Below are 22,020 nucleotides of genomic sequence, written 5' to 3'. Positions count from 1 at the left end.
GAGACTCCCCTGGCAAGGGGGACAGACTTGGAAAAGAGGGAGTCTGAGATAGGACAGTCCACTCCCGGGTCACAAAACAGCTTGTGGGTGTCTGTTTACTGTTAGTCAGTGGGTGTGGCTGGGGGACACGCCACCTGGGCAGGGCTTTTGTAATTCTGCATCACTTGTGAAGGTCACGAATTCCCAGCACGACAGACACACCCGTGTTCATAGTCTAAACTCCTGAACACATCCTGAACAACAACAAAAAAAGACGGAGAAGGAGGTTTGGGGAAAGCCTGTGGTCTGGGACACTCGATATCTCCCCATGAATAACTCAAATTGGCCTGGTCCTCTCCTACTCTGACCCCAGCCATAAGGACCCTGCTCAGGGCAGATGTTGGGTGCTAAGGGGAGGCAGCCTCATCCCCAAGAGCCTGACATCCTGCCTCCTCCCTGCCTCTGCCTGTGTCCAGCCTGTGGGGAAAGCCTGAAGACCCCCCGCGTGGTGGGTGGGGAGGAGGCCTCTGTGGATTCTTGGCCTTGGCAGGTCAGCATCCAGTACGACAAACAGCACGTCTGTGGAGGGAGCATTCTGGACTCCCACTGGGTCCTCACGGCAGCCCACTGCTTCAGGTAAGTCCCCAGCTATAAGGAGGTCTCGGGGAACCAAGGCCAGTCAGGGGCCAGAGACCTTGGGGTCCTGTCTCTTGACACCCTCCTTCTCTTCATTCTCCCACTAGAGACATTTGCCAGGGTGTGGCAGCCCCAATGAGACAATGGCCATGATGCCCTTTGTTAGGCATTTAGGTGGTCTGAGCAGAGGGTGCTGGTCACCAAGCAAGTCCTCTTCCCAGTGGGACACCATAAGAGACCCAGAGTCCTCACCCCACCCGCATGCCATTCAAGCCACAAAACCTCTTCCCACCTGCCTGAAGTTCCAAGAAGTCACTATTCTTTTGCTTGTTTCCAGGAAGTTGTTCCAGGGCCTAGAGTGACTGCCACTTCCTCATTAGGTCCGGAAACGTAAAAAAAAAATTTGAAAGCATAGATTCCTTTTCAGTCCACAGAGAGGCCTGGCCACACCTCTAGGAAGGGCCATTCCCTTTTGTTTTGTTTTTTTTTTTTAGACAGAGTCTTGCTCTGTCGCCTAGGCTGGAGTGCAGTGGCAACATCTTGGATCACTGCAACCTCTGCCTGCCGTGTTCAAGCAGTTCTCCTGCCTCAGCCTCCCAGATAGCTGGGACTAAAAACATGTACCACCACACCCGGCTAATTTTGGTATTTTTCATAGAGACAGGGTTTCACCATGTTGGCCAGGCTGACCTCGAACTCCTGACCTCAAGTGATCTGCCCACCTCAGCCTCCCAAAATGCTGGGATTACAGGCATGAGCCACTGCATCCGGCTGCCCTTCACTTATTCGATCATTCACTCAACATCTGATGAGCACCTACCAGGTACCAAGCATCAGATGATGCGCCCAAGTGCATTAGACTCCATCGCTGTCTTCAAGGCACTCGCAGTCTAGGTTAGCATTTCTTAACTTTTTTTTTTTTTTTTTTGAGATTCTGGCGAGAGCTATATATTCTTTGCTGGAAAACATCCCTGCACACTAAGCTGTGCCTGGCATTGGGAAAAAGAAAGACAAGCATGTAACATAGCTGACAGCATAGGTAACGATGGAAAAGGGTGGTGGAGAGAGCGCCAGGGCCCCATGAATAACTGACATTGGCCATTGTCATTGTCATTCCAATGCCTGCTCAGGCATTGGAAGAACCCCTTCCCTAGCCCACCTTGAAGTGTCCTCAGGCAGGTTTCACTGAGGAAAAAGGTCAAATCCCCTTTTTGAATCTGGCTTCTTATAAGTGCCAAAAGACTGCTCCTTCTCCACCATCATCTTTCCCTCCCAAGGCAGTGACACCTAGCACCCTGTTCCCTAGGGCCCTGGGGACCCAGCCTTTGGCAAAGCCTCCTCAGACCTGCATCAGGCCTGAACCCAGCTGTCTCTGTCCCCAGGAAACATACCGATGTGTTCAACTGGAAGGTGCGGGCCGGCTCAGACAAACTGGGCAACTTCCCATCCCTGGCTGTGGCCAAGATCATCATCATTGAATTCAACCCCATGTACCCCAAAGACAATGACATTGCCCTCATAAAGCTGCAGTTCCCACTCACTTTCTCAGGTGAGAAGCAGGGCCCAAGCCCACCCAGTTTTCACGCCCACTCTGCTGTTAGCTCACTGAGTGGCCTCGGCACATAATTTCTCCCCTCAAGACCTCAGCTTGCCCATTTGTCTCTAACTAATACATCAGCCTAACATCACTCGTGCCCTGAGGCCCCCTCAAGCTGTGAGCTAACACCTCTACTCCATGCCCGGAGAGTCTTCCAAGGCCTGTCTTCTCTATGTGGAGCCCCTCAAGTGAGCATTGGAGTTTCATCCAATCTTGCAGTTGTGGGAGACTTTTTGAAAAGATTATCAAGCTCATTCCCCACCACTGACCAATACCCAAGAGCCTGCCCAGTGTCCCTGCCATGGAGTCATCGTGCCCCTGTTTGCTCTCCTCCGGGGGTAGGGCGCCCATTACTCATGAGGCAGCCGCAGAGCCTTTGAATAGCTCTGTGGGAGGCCTTGCGCTTATACCGAAAAGTATTTAGATCAGCATTCCCAACTGTGGGGCTCCCAAGGCACTGGCCCCTTGGAGAAGAGAGGATTCCGTTGTCAAATAAGTTTGGAAAACATTTTCGTATACAGCTCCCTTCTTGGAGCACATTTGTTTATTAAAGATATGAGAAGTTTTTAAAATAATCTGTTTTATTGCATTTAACCTACATTTTCTAAATTGATTTGACCACAGAATCCTTTTTTTCATGCCACTTCTATTAGAATTCCATAGACCAAGTGTTCTAGAGACCCTGGTGTGACCCCTTTCAGAGAGCTGAACTGCCAGGCTCTCCTGAATCCTGGGTGTGCTTCAAGATTTGTACCTGGGAATTGTTTTAATCAGGTATGGTAAGGTGACAGATACAGACACAACTATCTGAAAGAGGAGTTTAGCCGGGCGCGGTGGCACATGCCTGTAGTCCCAGCTACTCGGGAGGCTGAGGCTGGAGGAAATCTTGAGCCCAGGAGTTCTTGTCTGTAGTGTGCCATACTGACTGGGTATCTGCACTAAGTTCAGCATCAATATGGTGACTTCCGGGGAGCGGGGGACCACCAGGTTGCCTAAGGAGGGGTGAGCCAGCCCAGGTCAGAAACGGAGCAGGTCATAACTCCTATGCTGATCAGTAGTGGGATCGTGCCTATTAATAGCCACTGCACTCCAGCCTGGGCAACATAGCGAGACCCCATCTTCAAAAAAAAAAAAAGAAAGAAAGAAGAGTTTATTACTTATAGTACCTGAGAGAAAAGGACATACCTCCCCACACAGGGAAGCCTGGGAAAGCAGCCAGGTCCTCCAGGAGGCAGGAGCAAGGGGAAGGCATGGCCCAGAGTCACCTGTGGCATCCATGGGCAGGTCTGGCCAAGGTAGGTTAGGCAAGATTGAGCACGCTTGGGATTGGATAGTGTGAACAATTCTCTAGGTTACAGAGGTTGGCCTCTGGTTGTCTGGTATCTTTCCCTGGGGTGATTTAGGGTAAGGAATATATTGGCTTGGTGTCTGAGAGTCAGGTAAAGAAAGTGGTTGGGGATGTGGGCTTTGGGTTGGCTAGTTTGCTCATTAAAGGCATGCACAAAGGCAAGTTGTTTACTATCTGCAGGAATTAGCTGACCCAGTCTGTCCCAGACCAGCAAGATACCCATCATCACAAAGCATCATAATTTATAGAAAATTAAAAATTATGAATAAAAGACCTCCTTCTTCCTCTGTGCTCCTGGCAGGCACAGTCAGACCCATCTGCTTGCCCTTCTTTGATGAGGAACTCACTCCAGCCACCCCACTCTGGGTCATTGGATGGGGCTTTACAAAGCAGAATGAAGGTAAGTCCTGGGCTCAGGACCACAAGGCAGGAGATGCCCTTGTATGAGGGAGCAGCTTCCAGAAGTGGTGGGAAGAAGGACCATCCTTCAGAGAAACCCATCCCAGAGGACAAAGCACCAAGGCACCAGACAGAAAGCAAAGTGGTTTGGCAATCCAGGGCTGGGGGATAGAAGGCAAGCATGGGAATGTGAGCGTTTTCACCCTCCCAGGGAAGCTGTCTGACATACTGCTGCAGGCGTCAGTCCAGCTCATTGACAGTACACGGTGCAATGCAGACGATGCGTACCAGGGGGAAGTCACCGAGAAGATGATGTGTGCAGGCATCCCAGAAGGGGGCGTGGACACCTGCCAGGTGGGGCCGCCAAGAATCATGGGGAGTTCTAAGAATAGGATGTAATTCCTAGAGAGATGAGAAAACACAGAGGTTGCATGCCCCACTGGAAGCCTTGCATATGCTGGGCACTCAATATGTGAAGATGGGAGGAAGAGAGAGAAGGAGGAAAGGAAAGGATACAGTCAGATAAAGATAAATGAATAGAGGGGTGGGTGGGTGGATGGATGGATGGAGACAAGCAGAGAGATTTCAAATGTCTCTTTCACATTCAAAGATGACATTACTGGCTAGGTGCAGTAACTCACGCTTGTAGTCCCAGCACTTTGGGAGGCTGAGGCAGGCAGATCACTTGAGGTCAGGAATTAAAGACCAGCCTGGCCAACATGATGAAACTCCATCTCTATTAAAAAAAAAAATGCAAAAATTAGCCGGGTGTGGTGGCGTGCCTGTAATCTCAGCTACTTGGGAGGCTGAGGCAGGAGAATTGCTTGAACCTGGGAGGCAGCGGTTGCAGTGAGCTGAGATCGTGCCACTGCACTCCAGCCTGAGTGACCTAGCAAGACTCCATCTCAAAACAACAACAAAGAAAACACTACTCATCCTCCCCACCCACCCTTCTCACTAGCTACAGAATGATGAGCCCCTCAGGTCAGGAATCCCAGGTCCATTTTCTCTGTGATTGTCCCTAAGCTGCTGAACCACAATAGGGAAGAACTACCTCCTGCGGAATGCTGGAAGAGCCCCCGTGCGTGCCTCTCACCCGGGCCTCGTGGACCATCAGGACTGCTTAGCAATCCCTGCAGACCTTCTTCCTGCCCCATGCTTCCAGAGGATCCTCCGAATCATTTTCTTTTTTTTATTTTCTCTCTCTCTCTTTTTTTTAAATAGAGACAGGGTCACTATGTTTCCCAGTCTGGTTTCAAACTCCTGGGTTCAAAAGATTCTCCCACCTCAGCCTTCCGAAGTGCTGGGTTTACAGGCATGAGCCATCATGCTTGGCCTGAACCATTTTCATTCAAACCCCTGCCCTACTCTCACCTCCATTTCCAGCCATTGAATTCCTTCATTTAAGAGACATCTCTTAGTTGTCGCTTGTGTGCCATGAACACGGTAGTCTTATTTTTGAGTCGGAGTTTTGCTCTGTTGCCAGGCTGGAGTGCAGTGGTATAATCCCAGTTCACTGCAACCTCCTCCTCCTGGCTTCAAGTGATTCTCCTGCCTCAACCTCTCGAATAGCTGGGATCACAGGCACCTGCCACCATGCCCAGCTAATTTTTGTATTTTTGGTAGAGATCGGGTCTCACCATGCTGGCCAGAATGGTCTCGATCTCTTGGTCTCATGATCCATCCACCTCAGTCTCCCAAAGTGCTGGTATTGCAGATGTGAGCCACTGTGCCCGGCTACATGGCAGTCTTTGAAGACCCCTCAGGGAGCTCATAGTGGTTGGGGGAAAGGAGGTCATTAAACAGGCATTTTGGCTATAGTTTTGGATTCAGAGGGAGGAAGTCCCAGGGGCTAATAGCACTGTTAAGGACTCCCAGATAAGTGCACTTTTCATTATCTGGCATTTTCTTTTTTGTTATTTGCTTGTTTACTGTCTCTCTCACCCCATTTGATCCTAGGCTTTCTGAGGGCAGAAATCTTTGTTTTTTTCAACAAATGGATCCCAATTGCTTAGAACAGTGCCTGGTACAAAATAGGCACTCTAAAAGTGATTCTCCCACCTCAGCCTCCTGAGTAGCTGGGATTACAGGCATCCACCACCACACCCAGCTAATTTTTGTATTTTTAGTAGAGACAGGGTTTCACCATGTTGGCCAGGCTGGTCTCAAACTCCTGACCTCAGATGATCCACCCACCTCGGCTTCCCAAAGTATTGGGATTACAGGAATGAGCCACCAAGCCCGGCCAATAACCAGGCTTTTTTACGTTATCACTCAGAGCCTTTAATTTGCCAATGTGAGCTGTGAATCTCTGAGACAAGGCTAACAGCACACTTGCAACTTACTTGCCCACAGACAGGGCCTTCTGCCCCAGAAGAGAAGAGCATTCCAGGGTGCTAATGAGCAAAGAGGGTGAAGACGGAACATCAGAGAGCAGCAGGGAGTGCAGAGGAACAGATGTGCCAGTTCAGGGAGCTGGGAGGGAGAAGCCCCCCCATCTCACCTGCCCTCCCCAACAGTCTCTGTTCTGGTCTCCCACAGGGTGACAGTGGTGGCCCCCTGATGTTCCAGTCTGACCAGTGGCAGGTGGTGGGCATCAGTAGCTGGGGCTATGGCTGCGGGGGCCCGAGCACTCCAGGAGTGTACACCAAGGTCTCGGCCTATCTCAACTGGATCTACAATGTCCGGAAGGTAAGGCACCTTTGTCTTACCCACTGTGCCTTCCCTCCAGTCCTCTACCCAGGGAGTGCCAGGCTATCCTTGGGTTTGATTTAAATGGCTCTGACAACACTTTACATCCCAAATAACTTTCCCTCCAAGCAAGGGACAGCCTGAGATTCCACAATTAGGGCTGAAATTCCTTAGGTCAGAGATTTCTGTTAAATGCAAATACCTTAGGGAATAGAACACACCAAGCCTTTCTTTCTCTTTTCTGACAGAATGAGACTATCAGATCCTTTCTAGAGAGAAGATTCTGATAAGGAAGAGAGTGGAAAGGCTCATGAGACCTCCTGGCCCTCTGCAGGGTAGGGAGAGAAGCAAAGTGCTTCAGAAAAGGAAGACTCATTTTGCACATGTCACCACTTTGTCCAGTTTCAAATAATCTGACTTTCTCTTCATCAGTCTCTCTTGTTCTAGGCTGAGCTGTAATGCTGCCCCTCGGCAGTGCTGGGAGCTGCTTCCTTCCTGCCCTGCCCACCTGGAGATCCCCCAAAGTCAGACACAGAGCAAGAGCTCCCTTGGGTACACCCCTCTGCCCACAGCTTCAGCATTTCTTGGAGCAACAAAGGGCCTCAATTCCTTTGAGGAAGAGATCCCCACAGCCCAGAGGCACCCAGAGGAAGTCAGCAGCCTAGCTCAGCCATGCTTGGTGCTCCCAGCATCCCAGAGAGACGCAGCCCACTGAACAAACCAGTCTGCAGGCCAAGGTCTCAGGGGTATTGCTGAGAAGGAACTTTCACACACTACTTACTGAATGGAAGCAAGCTGTCTTATGAGAGCCCAGATCACTGTGGGCTGGAGAGGAGGAGGAAAGGTTTGTGCCAGCCCTGTCCTTCTTCACCCATCCCCAAGCCTACTGGAACAAGAAACCAGTTGTAACAGAAAACGCACTGCCCTACTGTTGGTGTGACTACTATCACCTACTATTGTTGTTCTTACAGCTATGGTCACTATTATTAAAGAGCTGTGTGACATCTCTGGCACAGGCTAGCTGGAATGCTTGATAAGAATGGAGCTGGGACCACTGAACCTTCATTCTTTAGCTTGGGGAGAAAAAAAGTCCTGGGAAAGCAATTGTGTCTCAGAGTAGAGGCAGGGAAAAAAAGAGTTATGGAGACTAGACCTACTGAGTGACAGCAAGAGTGAGCTGCAGATTGGAGAAGCCAGAGTGAGCAAGTTTCATTCCCACATGGGGCCTTCTCCCTTTGCCTCATTCCCTCCCTCCCTGCCTGTGATCATCAGCCAGGAGCCAGGGATAACATATGACTTTGGAAGGAGATGAGTTAGGCAGTCAAGGGTGACATTTGATCAGGGATTCCCACGTGGCTGGAAAGAAATGCTGTGCCTGTGTCCCACCTTCTTCCAGGTGGAGAGCCCTCAGTGTGGCTTCTTTCATCCATTCAAATAAAAAGTATCAGCTCCCAAGTATGAGGCAGTCCCCAAGCTGGGTTGTGAGGATATAGGCATGAATAAGCCCCTACACTCAAAATGGTCAAAGAATTAAGCCCCATGCCCAGCCAATTTTTTGTATTTTTAGTAGAGACAGGGTTTCACCATGTTGGCCAGGCTGTTCTCGAACTTTCTTGGCAGCTGTATGAAAGCTTGGGTTTTCTGAGGACTCTCTTGCTATAGTTAAGTCAGATCCTAGATGAAATATACTTGCTCATACTATACTAGGTTCTTAGGAAACAACAAAATTCCTCAAATGCCAGTAACAAATAAAAGAAAATAGAAACCCAGAAAACAAAGCAAAACAAAACCATCAGAACTGTAAGTGGAAACGAAGGTGACAATCTCAGAGCAATACACTAAATATCGGGTCGAGACCTATATGAAGGCTGCCATCAGAGCTAAACCCGGACATGCGGCAGACAAAGGAGCCGAACCAGGGCTCCTACATGAAGCAGAGACACTGAAGGGAGCAAATGTGTTCTCAGGTGGCAGATGGTCTGGAGGAAAATAACCCAAGTTTAGAGTCTCAGGATTCCCAAAGATCCTCCAAATATGAGCTCAAAGATCAGAGACATTGAAAAATAAAAAACATCTTAAGTAGGTGGCATAAAAAACAACTAATTTAGAACCCCAAAGACTTTAGGTGTCAGAATATTAGATACTTACAATAATAACCAATATTTTCGGAGTATGTATATGTGCCAGACACTATTGTAAGTGCTTTGTCATGTACTGATTCATTTAATACTCACAGAAATCTATGAGATAGGTATTATTCTTATCCTCTGTTTATGGATTAAAAAAACTAAGGCACAATGAGGTTAAGCTCCTTGCCTGAGGTTATAGACTGGTAAATTGAACATAAGCACTTAGAATACAGAGTTCAGGCTGTAAATTACCACACTATAGGCCTCCAATATGATAATTTATAAAATATTTAAATTAAAAGAATACTAGTAGTACATTTTAAAATTATGCTTGTGAGCAAATGCACATAACACAAGTTACCATCTTAGCCTTTTTTTTTTTTTTTTTTTTTTTTTCCCTGAGACAGAGCCTTTCACTCTGTCACCAGGCTGGAGTGCAGTGGTGCAATCTTGGCTCACTGCGAACTCCGCCTCCCAGGTTCAAGCAATTCTCCTGCCTCGGTCTCCCGAGTAGCTGGGATTACAGGCGCCACCACCACACCCCGCTAATTTTAGTATTTTTAGTAGAGACGAGGTTTCACCATGTTGGCCAGGCTGGTCTTGAACTCCTGACCTCATGATCCACCCTCATCAGCCTCCCAAAGTGCTGGGATTACAGGCATGAGCCACTATGCCCAGCTCATCTTAACCATTTTTAAGTGTATAGTTCGGTGGTGTTATGTACATTCACACTGCTGTGCAGTCATCACCACCATTCATTTCCAGAACAGAAACTCAGCCCCCATTAAACACAGCTCTCCTTTTCTCCCTCCTCCCAACCACCGACAACCACCATTGTGCTTTTAGTCTCTATGATTTGGATTACTCTGGGAACCTCATTTAAGTGAAGTCATGCAGTATTTCTTTTTTTGTACTTGTTTTATTTCACTTAGCATTGTGTCTTCAAGTTTCATTCCTGTTGTAGCGTGTGTCAGAATTTCCTCCCTTGTTAAGACTGCATAATATTCTATAGTCTATACCACATTTTGTTTATCCATTCATCCACTGGTAAACATTCAGATTTCTTCTATCTTTTGGCTATTGTGAACAGTGGTGCTATGAACATGGGTGTGCAAGTATCTCTCTGAGGCCCTACTTTCAATTCTTTTGGGTACATTCCCAGAAGAGGAATTGCTGGATCATATGGTAATTCTATTTTTAATTTTTTGAGGAACTGATATATTGCTTTCCATAGAGACTGCACCATTTTACATTCCCATCAACAGTTCACAGGAGTTACTATTTCTCCACATCCTCCCCAACACTTATTTGCTGTTAAAAATGGATATCTTAATAATTAAGCAAAAATAACAGGCAGATTTGAAAAAAACAAATACAGCTTTTAGAAATGAAAATTATAATTATAAAAATGAAAAATTGGCCAGACATGGTGGTTCACACCTGTAATCCCAGCACTTTGGGAGGCTGAGGCAGGCAGATCACAAGGTCAAGGGATCGAGACCATTCTGACCAAATGGTGAAACCCCATCTCTACTAAAAATATAAAAATTAGCTGGGTGTGGTGGCATGTATCTGTAATCCCAGTCATCCGGGAGGCTGAGGCAGGAGAATCGCTTGAACCCAGGAGGCGGAGGTTGCAGTGAGCCGAGATCGCGCCACTGTGCTCCAGCCTGTTGATAGAACAAGACTCCATCTCATAAAAAAAGAAAAGAAAAACTAAGTGGATGGGGTAAACACCATTTAAAACACAAATTAAGAGAGAATAAATGAACTGGAAGATAAATTGAAGAAGTTATTAAGTTTAACAGCAGACAGAGATAATGAGATTAAAAATATGAAAACAAGGCCAGAAGCAATGAAGCCTAGAATGGTAAACTCATGTTAACACATCCAGAGTCCCAGAAAGAGAGAATCAAGACAATGAGAGAGACAATATCCAAAGAGATAAGAGCTGAGAAAGTTCCAGAACTGATGAAAGGTGTGAATCCACAGAATATACACCACCGTAGTGAACACCCATACAACCAAGGTGGAAAAATGCCAAAGACAAAAAGAAACTCCTTATAGCAGCAGAGAGAAAACCCAGACCACCCACAGTACCACAAAGCTATCACAATTAGACTGAAACAGGCTTTCCCACAGCAATAAAGGAGCGGGAGGTCAGTGGAAGGATATCTTCAGTATACCAAGAGATAATAGGCAATTAAGGATTGTGAACCCTACAAAACTATCTTTCAAGAATAAAGGCATTTCCAAGAAAACAAAAACAGACTTTACCATCAACAAACCTTCTCTAAAAGAATATATAAAGCATTTACTTTAGGAAGAAGGAAAATGATCCTAAAAGGAAGAACCAAGAAGCAAGAAGGAATAGTGAGGCAACTGTGAAAATGTAGCTAAGTCTAAACACACTCTGTCTATGTATTATTATTATTATTATCATTATTATTATTGAGACCGTGTCTTGCTCTGTCACTCAAACTGGAACGCAGTGGCAGGATCTCAGCTCACTGCTACCTCCACCTCCCAGGTTCAAGTGTTTCTCCTGCCTCAGCCTCCCGAGTAGCTGGGATTACAGGCATGTGCCACCTCACCTGGCTAATTTTTGTATTTTTAGTAGAGATGGGGTTTCTACTAAAACTACAAAAATTAGCTGGACGTGTTGGCCAGGCTGGTCTCGAACTCCTGACCTCAAATGATCGGCCCGCCTCAGCCTCTCAAAGTGCTGGGATTACAGGTATGTGTACATATTATTAAAATAACAATAATATCTATTTTGTGGGTTAATTTTTTTTGAAACATATAGAATTTATTGGTTGGCTATGAGCAGGAAAATACACCGGCAAAGGAAAAAAACCCTGTATATAAATATAATACTGCCTAGTTGCAATTTGACCAAGAAGGCTCCATCATGGGTTAATTTTTAAAACCCTAACTGAAACATGAAGTAACAACAGCAAGCAGCATGTAAATTAAAGGGGAGAGTTGAAGTTAAAATATTCTAAAATTCTTAAATTGTTCAAGAGGAGGGTTAAATATTAATGTTATGCTACATAAAATGTACTATGTTCTAGATGGTTAAAGGGTAGTCACCAAAAGAATGGAAATAAAAGTGTGTCACTTCCAAAACAATTGAAAGTATCAATCTATTAATAATTAAAAAAAAAAAATCAAGCAAGCACAAAAGAGAAAGGAGGGGAAGGAGGAGTGCTAAGGAGGGAAAAACACAGAAAAATGGAACAAATAGAATCTACAAAGTAGGATGGTGAAAAAGTACTAATAATCACAATAAATGTGAAACTCACCAAATAATATACAGACAGGCAAATTGGATAAAATTAAGATCAGGCTATATGTTATTTTTAACAGACATACACAAAACACCAGGTTACAGAACCATTAAAACTGAAAAGGTGAAGAAAGATACAGAGAGCAAGCATTTAATCAAATTTAAGCTGGAGTAGCTATATAATATTTTTCTAAATAAGGATTTAGAAGAAAAAGACAAAATTGACTTTAGCCTAAAGACAGTCACTACAAAATCACAAAAGTTGCAGTTCACCAGTAAGGTGTAATAAGTGAAAACCTGTTTTGTTTACAAGTTCTTCTCTTTAAGAAGAAAATAGAAAAGAAAAAACACAATCCTTTTGTCACCACTGGAGTTGGCAATCACTTCAGGTTCTTACTCTGAAATATTTACAGAGGAAAAATTAGCACTATGCTGCTTTGCCATAGAAATCTACTTCCAGGTAACAGAGTGGCTCAGGTGGTGAGGGAAAGCTCTTGTTTTCAGAAGAGTATAGCTAATCCATTTAGATAAATGATAGGAAACCACTGTTGGCAATTTCTGATGAAACCATTGATTCCGGCAAGGATCATCAATGGATGCTATTGTCTGAGTGCTTGGGTCCCTCCAAAATTTGTATGTTGAATCCTAACCCCAAAGGTGATAGTAGTAAGAGGTGGGACTTTTGGGACTGATTAGGTCAGGAGAGCTCCCTGTTCATGAATGGGATTACTGTCCCTTATAAAAGAGGCTTGAAGGAGCCTCTTTGCCCCTCTGTCATGTGAGGACACACCAACAGTGTACTATCTATGGAAGCGGAGACTGAGCCCTCACCAGACACCAAATCTGCTGACACCTTGATCTTGGACTTCTTAGTCTCCAGAACCGGGAACAATAAATTTCTGTTGTTTATAAATTACCTAGTCTAAGGTATTTTGTTAGAGCAGCCTAAATGGGCTAAGACCACGGAGAACTGCATACAGTATTCGTGTAATACCATTGTATCATCCAATGGATACCTTGTTAATCTCAATAGTAGGAAACCTAACTTCAAAATGAAGGGATCAGACTGCCATCACCTTACCCATTAATAGTGGAATAAGCAGCTACGATGTCCCTCTCAACGTGAATATGAAGTACATCTTCACATTGCATCACCTAAAGGCATCTTCCCAAAAATGTTTAACCTAAATCTTTAGGTCTAATTTCCAGTTTACAGGAAACACAAGAATTAGAGGAACAAATTAAATGACAACACTTGGAAGCTAAAAGACAAATCCAGAAGGTGGGACATTCCACCACAGAACATTCCCATCTCTTCAACAAATCAATGTCATGTAATTACTGTTATGTCTTAAGAGACAATCATATGTAAGGTGTGGGCCGTGACCAGATCCTGAGTTGAACAAGTCTGCAGCAAAAGGCATTTGGGCAAAGGGGTAATTGGGGAAATGTGAATATGATCTCAGTATTAAACAATATTAAGAAATTGGTAATTTCATTATGTGTGACAATGATACAGTTAAGTAAAAAAGATATTCTTAACTTTTAGAGATGCATACAGAAGTATTTGGGGTAAAATGACAAAGTTGTAATTAAAAATGCTTCAGTAGGAAAAACAGTTGAAGCAGATATGGTAAAATGTCAATGAGTGTGAAATCTAGAGAAGAGACTTTTACCATTCTTTTTACTTTTCTGTATATTTGAAATTTTTGTCAGTCACTGATTTGTTTAAAATTTATATCAACATAATATAAAATAGACTCAAAAGTTGATAGAACTATAAGGAGAAATTGATAAATGCACCATCATATGAAGTGGAAGATTTCAGCACACTTCTCTCAATTATCGATATGTCAAGCAGGTGGCTATTGGTAAAGAATGGAAGATCAAACAATACCATTTACATGCCTGGTTAATAGACATACACACTCCATACTTGGCAAAAAAGCATTCTTCTCAAGCACTTCTGTGAAAATTGACTACATACTAGTCCAAGAAGTAAGTCTCAACAAATTTCAAAAGTAACGTGAGCACCCGGCCTAGCTTTGTGCCTCACCAGCATCCCCCTCCTCCCAGCCCTAGGCTTTAGTCACTTGCCGGCTTCCTTCTTTGAATGAGCCCAGCTCCAGCCCCTTCCATTCTTGCAGCTGTTAAGCTCTGGCCACTGCCACCACCTCCTCTCCTAACACCACCACTGATCTTCCCCTGCCCTGGGCCAGGGCCAGAGCTGGGCTTTGGCTTGGGTGGCCTTTGTCGAATGCACCGTGGTGACAGCCATAGCAGCCCCAGCTCTCAGCCTGGCTGACCACTCCTAGAGAACTCTGGCTTCCCCAGGGCTTCCCAGAAAGGCTGAATAACAAAATATAGAAATGATAATCTGTGTGGTAAATGTTGAATAATGGTAGATGGGAGACCGGAAGGAGCCAGCAGATAAATGGCTCATCCTTCTTCCCCAGGATAGAACTATTCAGAGAAGCTGTAGCTCCCCAGGGACAGGTCTTGTGATCCAGCAACCAGCTGTGCTGCTGATGGAGCTGATGGAGTTACAGTCAGCTCCGTACACACATCACCTGAGCACCTGTGTTTGCTTTCTCTTGTTCCCTGCCTTACAGCCCTGCTGCTCCCCTTATGCCCACTTTCCTGGGATTGAACCCTCCAATAAAGTAGTAAGATGTGAATTTAATGTAGAGAACTTAAGTTTTCTAAGAAACCTGGGATATAGCAAACAGATGTAGCTCTTCAATTATAATGTTGTTAAGTTATAAGGCAATAGCAAACAATCGTTTTGTTTGTTTGCTTGTTTTTTTATTTATTATACTTTAAGTTCTAGGGTACGTGTGCAGAATGTGCAGGTTTGTTACATAGGTATACACATGCCATGGTGGTTTGCTGCATCCATCACCCCGTGATCTACATTAGGTATTTCTCCTAGTGCTATCCCTCCCCTAGCCCCCCAGCTCCCTGCTAGCCCTACCCTAGCTCCCCACCCCCTGACCGGCCCCAGTGTGTGATGTTCCCCTCCCTTTGTCCATGTGTTCTCATTGTTCAACACCTACTTCTGAGTGAGAATATGTGGTGTTTGGTTTTCTGTTCTTGTGTCAGTTTGCTAAGAATGATGGTTTCCAGCTTCATCCATGTCCCTGCAAAGAATATGAACTCATCCTTTTTATGGCTGCATAGTATTCCATGGTGTATATGTGCCATATTTGCTTTACCCAATCTATCATTGATGAACATTTGGGTTGGTTCCAAGTCTTTGCTATTGTGTCCAGTGCCACAATACACATACGTGTGCTCGTGTCTTTATAACAGAATGATTTATAATCCTTTGGATATACACCAGTAATGGGATTGCTGGGTTAAACGGTACTTCTAGTTGTAGATCCTTGAAGAATCACCACACTGTCTTCCACAGTGGTTGAACTAATTTACACTCCCACCAACAGTGTAAAAGTGTTCTTATTTCTCCTTATCCTCTCCAGCATCTGTTGTCTCCTGATTTTTTAATGATCACCATTCTAACTGGCATGAGATGTGGTTTTGATTTGCATTTCTCTAGTGACCAGTGATGATGAGCTTTTTTTCATGTTCGTTGACTGCATAAATATCTTCTTTTGAGAAGTGTCTGTTCATATCCTTCACCCACCCCACTTTTTGATGGGATTGTTTGTTTTTTTCTTGTAAATTTGTTTAAGCTCCCTGTAGATTCTGGATATTAGCCCTTTGTCAGATAGGTAAATTGCAAAACAAATTTTTCCCATTCTGTTGGTTGCCAGTTCACTCTAATGATAGTTTCTTTTGCTGTCCAGAAGCTCTTTAGTGTAATTAGATCTTGTTTGTCTATTTTGGCTTTTGCTGCCATTGCTTTTGGTGATTTAGTCATAAAATCCTTTCCCAGGCGTATATCCTGAATGGTATTGCCTAGGCTTTCTTCTAGGGTTTTTATGGTGTTAGGTCTTATGTTTAAATCTTTAGCCATTTTGAGTTAAATTTTTGTATAAGGTATAAGGAAGGGATCCAGTTTCAGCTTTCTGCATATGGCTAGCCAGTATTCCCAACACCATTTATTAAATAGGCAATCCCTTTTCCATTGCTTGTTTTTGTCAGATTTGTCAGAGACCAGATGGTTGTAGATGTGTGGCATTATTTCTGAGGCCTCTGTTCTGTTCCGTTAGTCTATATCTCTGTTTTGGTACTAGTACCATGCTGTTTTGATCACTGTAGCCTTGTAGTATAGTTTGAAGACAGGTAGCATAATGCCTCCAGCTTTGTTTTTTGTTTTTTGTTTTTTTGGTGTTTGTTTGTTTGTTTTTTGCTTAGGATTATCTTTGCTATGCAGGCTTTTTTGGTTCTATGTGAAGTTTAAGGTAATTTTTTTCCGATTCTGTGAAGAAAGTCAATGGTAGCTTGATGGGGATAGCACTGATCTATAAATTACTTTGGGCAGTATGGCCATTTTCATGATATTGATTCTTCTTAACCATGAGCATGGAATGTTTTTCCATCTGTTTGTGTCCTCTCTTATTTCCTTGAGCAGTGGTTTGTAGTTCTCCTTGAAGAGGTCCTTCACATCCCTCGTTAGTTGTATTCCTAGGTGTTTTATTCTCTTTGTGCAATTGCGAATGGCAGTTCACTCTTGATTTGGTTCTCTTTTAGTCTGTTATTGGTGTATAGGAATGCTTGTGATTTCTGCACATTGATTTTGTATCCTGAGACTTTGCTGAAGTTGCTTATCAGTTTCAGGAGATTTTGGGCTGAGAAGATGGGGTCTTTTAAATACACAATCGTGTCGTCTGCAAATAGAGACAATTTGAATACACTTTATTTCTTTTTCTTGCCTGATTGCCCTGGCCAGAACTTCCAATACCATGTTAAATAAGAGTGGTGAGAGAGGGCATCCTAGTCTTGTACCGGTTTTCAAAGGGAACGCTTCCAATGCGTCCAGTTTTGTCCATTCAGTATGATATTGGCTACGGGTTTGTCATAAAGAGCTCTTATTATTTTGAGATACGTTCCATCAATACCTGGCTTATTGAGAATTTTTAGCATAAAGAGTTGTTGAATTCTGTCAAAGGCCTTCTCTGCATCTATTGAGATGATCATGTGGTTTTTGTCATTGGTTCTGTTTATGTGATGGATTATGTTTATTGATTTGTGTGTGTTGAACCAGCCTTGCATCCTAGGGGTGAAGCCAACTTGATCTTGATGGATAAGCTATACCCACAACCCCCCCTTTTCCCAGGTGCTCTGTCCCAGGAAGGTGGGGGTTTCATTTATAAGTCCCTGACAGGCTGCTCCTTTTTTCAGAGATGCCCTGCCCAGCGTGGAGGGAGTCTAGTGACACAGTCTGCCTGCAGAGGCCTTGCTGAGCTGCCGTGGGATCCTGCTTAATTTTTAATATTTTTAAATTTTTATTTAGACATAGGGTCTCACTCCATCACCCTGGCCGGGGTGCAATAGCACAGTCTCAGTTCACTGAAGTCTCAACCTTCCAGGCTTAAGGAATCCTCCTGCCTCAGCCTCCCAAGGAGCTGGGACTACAGACACACACCACTATTATTAGCCCAGATTTTTTTTTTTTTTAACTTTTTGTAGAGACGAGATCTCACTATGTGGCTCAGGCTGGTCTCCATCTCGGGTTCAAGTAAGCCACCACACCCAGCCCACACAATAATTTTTAAAATATAAAATACATACGTGCTTTTTAAAAACACTTCTAAATTATTCCTAGGTCAAAGGAAAAATTATAAACAAAAATTTACCTAACTAGAATGATGATGAAAAAATATGTAATATATACATATGCAGACAAACATATATATACACATATATACATTCATGGAATGTTTTACTGTGCTATTCAGCAGCTAACCTTGAAATGCTTGTGCTCCTTCCTGATCTGGACTTGGACTGAGTTGTGTCTGCCTTTGCACATTACACTCAAAGCACAAGTGATTCTGCTAGGGAGATCAGATCAAGAGGGAGCCCGGAAGTTACGACCTGACTAACACAGCAAATCCTCGCTGTCTTTGGAGGGAGTATGTGGAGAGGAGATTGGTGGGTAGAGAAGATCTCCCCTTTTTCACAAGGAAGGAAGAAGGCTAAATCCTAGAGAGGTGAGGCCTGAACCAGAGCATAGGCCTGGCTCTCCCAACTGCGACCCAGAGCTGCCTCCACAGGAAGTTGCCCCCACCCTCACCTAAAAGCAAGCCAAGACAGGGCTGTGATGGTGAATGCAAACCTTGGCCATTAATTTATGGGGAAAGCTAAGCAAAGCCTTTGTTTTTTTGTTGTTTTTTTTTTGTTTGTTTGTTTGTTTTGAGACATAGTCTCATTCTGTTGACCAGGCTGGAGTGCAGTGGCGTGATCTCGGCTCACTGCAACCTCCGCCTCCCAGGTTCAAGTGATTCTCCTGTCTCAGCCTCCCGAGTAGCTAGGACTACAGGCACATGCCACTACACCCAGTTAATTTTTGTATTTTTAGTAGAGATGGGGTTTCACCGTGTTGGCCAGGATGGTCTAGATCACTTGACCTCATGATCTGCCCACCTCGGCCTCCCAAAGTGCTGGAATTACAGGCGTGAGCCATGATGCCCGGCTGCTAAGCAAAGACTTTTCATACGAAGTGGGGAAGCACTGCAATAGAGGCATGTGTCACCACAGCAAACAGGCGCATACCCATTCCAGGGAGGCGATTCCAGCTAGAGGGCTCAGCATGTACAAAGGATCCAGTGCCAAGAAGGCCTATGTACAGAGAAGAGGGAGAGTTTGGTGTGGGAGAGAAAAACAGAAAGGGAATTTGAAAGGAGCAATGTGGGAGCACACTGTAGTGAAGAGAAAAGAATCCGGGCATTAGAGGCAGGTAGACTGACTCAAAATGCTGTGTGTGTGTGTGTGTGTGTGTGTGTTGATTACAAATGTATTACATAGCTAGAAAAATTCAAATAATACTAAAGGTTTAGAAAGTTAGACTGGTTAATTATTCAAATAATACTAAGGGTTTAAAAAGTTAGACTGGCTGGCTAATTACATGGTGGCTCATGCCTATAATCCCAGCACTTTGGGAGGCTGAGGCAAGTGGATCACCTGAGTGCAGGAGTTCAAGACCAGCCTAAGCAACATGGTGAAACCCCATCTCTACTAAAAATATGAAAAATTCGTGGGGTGCGTGGTATGTACCTGTAGTCCCAACTACTAGGGAGGCTGCGGTAGAAGGATCGCTTGGACCCAGGAGATCAAGGTTGCAGTGAGCCAAGCTTGCACCACTGCAGTCCAGCCTGAGCAACAGAGCAAGACCCCTTATCAAAAAACAAAAGAGAAGATATCAAAGAGTCCTTGGGGCTGGAACAATAGGACCTTCTGGGCTGCTATGAGGACTGGGTAAGAGGGACTCGTTCTGAGTAAGAAAGAGTGACGTCATCTCATTGTAATTTTTTATGTAATTTACACACAATAAAATTCACTTATAGTGTAGAATTCTGTCAGTTTTGACAAATCTACACAAGTAAGCGACTACCACCACAGCTCCGTCACCCCCAAAAAGCCTCCCTTGCCCTTTGTAGCCAACCCCTCCCCATCCTACAGCCCCTTACAACCACTGTTTTGTTTTCTGTCCCTAGAGTTTGCTTTTTCCAGAATGTAATACAAATGGAACCATATAGTAAGTACCTTTTTGTTTTTGGCTTTGTTTTTTTTTTTTTTTTTTTGAGACTGAGTCCACCCCAGTTTGGGGTGTGGTGGTACGATCTCGGCTCACTGTACCCTCTGTCTCTTAGTTTCAAGCAATTCTCACACCTCAGCCTCCTGAGTAGCTGGGATTACAGACACCCACCACCATGCCCGGCTAATTTTTGTATTTTTAGTAGAGATAGGGTTTCACCATGTTGGTCAGGCTGATCTCAAACTCCTGACTTCAGGTGATCCACCCGCCTTAGCAACCCAAAGTGCTAGAATTACAGGCATGAGCCACCATGCCCGGCCTTAGGCTTCCTTAAGATTTCACTTTTTGTTTTATTGTTAACTTTTATTTTATTTATTTGTATTGGTTTTGGTGAGACAGGGTCTCACTGTGTTGACCAGGCTGCCCTTGAAATCCTGCCTTCAAGGGATCCTCACACCTCAGCCTCCCAAAGCTGAAATTACAGGCATGAGCTGCCACAACCAACCCAACACTTAATTATTTTTTAGCATGGTTTTAGGTTCACAGCAAAATTGAGCTGAAGGTAAAGAGATTTCATACTCCCTACCTCCACACAGGTAGGAGCCTCCCTCTTCATCAACACCCCCACCAGAGCAGTGTATGGGTCACAGATGATAAAGCAGGTACCTTTCTGAGTCTGAATTCTTTCACTTAGCCTACTGCATTTGAGATTCAGCCAATTCTTTCACTTGGCATACTGCATTTGAGAATCCCAGGGTGCATGGGATTTTGTGGAATATTCCATCGTATTGTACAGTAGACAACAGTCTGTTTTATCCACTCACCAGTCAAAGGACATTTAGGTTATTTCTTCTTTTTGGCAATGGCAAAACCTCCGTAAGCAACTCTGTATGGGTTTTTGCGTGAACATATATTCTCGTGAATTTCTTCTGACAAGAACGCAGTAACACAAAATGGATTTACTTTCCCTTCTGAAACAACTAAAACACTGAGGGAAAAAATGCGCAAAACGGCTTTCAGACACAGGGCACCAGGCAGCACAGGTCGCTGATCCCTGAAAGAGGAGAAGCAAATGAGGGAGCCCTGCAATTGCTACAGCACCAGGAGAAGGGACTTGGGCAGAGGCTGGAACCTCCCAGAACCAAGGAGACGGAGTTAGGAGGCCAGTGGGTAGGCCTCTCTGGGCAGCATCCCAGAGAAGAGACAGCTTCACAGAGACAGCTCCCGAGAGCTGCAAAGGGTCCCTGTGAGTCTTCAGCTGCTGATCCAGGCACGCTTGAGGCTGAGAAAGAACCACCAGAAAGGGCTAGAGGAAGCAGTCCCTGGAGCTCACACAGGGCCAATGGCAGTTCACATTGCAGCCAACTGGAATGGCAAAACTCCCTAATTCATGAGAGATGAGGAAGAGTATTCACAAGCATTGCCTCAGTAGTGGAGTGAGGTCAGCCCTGGATGAGAGGCTGCCCTAGGTGAGCTCCAGGGATTTTCCTCCCTCACTCTTTCTGGAGGCTCCTTCCCTCACCTTAGGTAGTTTCCTCACACGTCTACACTATCAGTGCTCAGCTGAAAACTTGGGGAGACCCTCCAAGGTTCTCTGGTCCTGCAAACTCTCACTAACCTAACCTCCCCCAGATTCTAAGCACCTCTCTTTAACCCAGAGAGAATGCTGGGCTAGCCTGGGGCTCCCTCCCCAGCCTCCCAGGCACTGCAGCCTGGAAACCAGCTCCAGGCAGTAAGCTGGGGCAATAGTAAAGCTCCTCTCATTTGCTTCCCCCTCAGCAATGACAGTTCTCCACTGCCTATTGTTCAGGGTCTGCAAACCATTGCATCATATGTATTTTCCAATTTTTTAGTTATTTAAGCTGCAAGGGTAAATGCCTATGTATGTCTCCATCTTGGCCAGAGGTAGAGATGACATCATCTAATCCTGTTTTTAAAAAACCACTCTGTTCTCTGGAGTACATGTGCAGGATTGTTACATAGGTATACACATGCTATGGTGGTTTGCTGCATCCATGCCCCTGTCATGTACATTAGGTATTTCTTCTAATGTTATCCCTCCCCATTCCCCCCTCCCCCTGCTAACCCTCCCCTAGCTCCCTCACCGCCCAACAGGTCCCGGTGTTTGATGTTCCCCTCCGTGTGTCCACCAGAACTTAAAGTATAATGAAAGAAAGAGGGAGAGAGAGAGAGAGAGAGAGAGAGAGAGAGAAAGACAGAGAAAGAGAAAGAGAGAGAGAGAAAAGAAAGGAAAGAAAGAAAGAAGAAGAAAGAAAGAAAGAAAGAAGAAAG

The 22,020-nt window shown here is 44.8% G+C and overlaps 1 protein-coding gene across 8 annotated transcripts in view; it reads left to right on the top strand.

Annotated features, from left to right (window-relative positions):
* Nucleotides 1-9,104, top strand: part of TMPRSS4 (transmembrane serine protease 4) — a 45,008-nt gene extending 35,904 nt beyond the window's left edge. For 5 of the 8 annotated variants that reach the window (XM_032285361.1, XM_032285357.1, XM_032285362.1 and 2 more), the window contains 6 exons: nucleotides 456-615; nucleotides 1,998-2,164; nucleotides 3,862-3,960; nucleotides 4,171-4,313; nucleotides 6,501-6,650; nucleotides 7,083-9,104. In XM_032285361.1, coding sequence (XP_032141252.1) covers nucleotides 456-615; nucleotides 1,998-2,164; nucleotides 3,862-3,960; nucleotides 4,171-4,313; nucleotides 6,501-6,650; nucleotides 7,083-7,097 — 734 coding nt within the window. In that variant the 3' untranslated portion in view covers nucleotides 7,098-9,104. The remainder of the gene's footprint in view (nucleotides 1-455; nucleotides 616-1,997; nucleotides 2,165-3,861; nucleotides 3,961-4,170; nucleotides 4,314-6,500; nucleotides 6,651-7,082) is intronic. The other 3 variants (XM_032285358.1, XM_032285360.1, XR_004270887.1) reach the window with 2 other exon arrangements.
* Nucleotides 9,105-22,020: the final 12,916 nt, after the last annotated feature.

Source organism: Sapajus apella, unplaced genomic scaffold, assembly GCF_009761245.1.
Source record: "Sapajus apella isolate SASKATOON/1434 unplaced genomic scaffold, GSC_monkey_1.0 scaffold16, whole genome shotgun sequence".
Lineage (NCBI taxonomy): Eukaryota > Metazoa > Chordata > Mammalia > Primates > Cebidae > Sapajus > Sapajus apella.
This window is presented reverse-complemented; position numbering and strand designations above follow the sequence as displayed.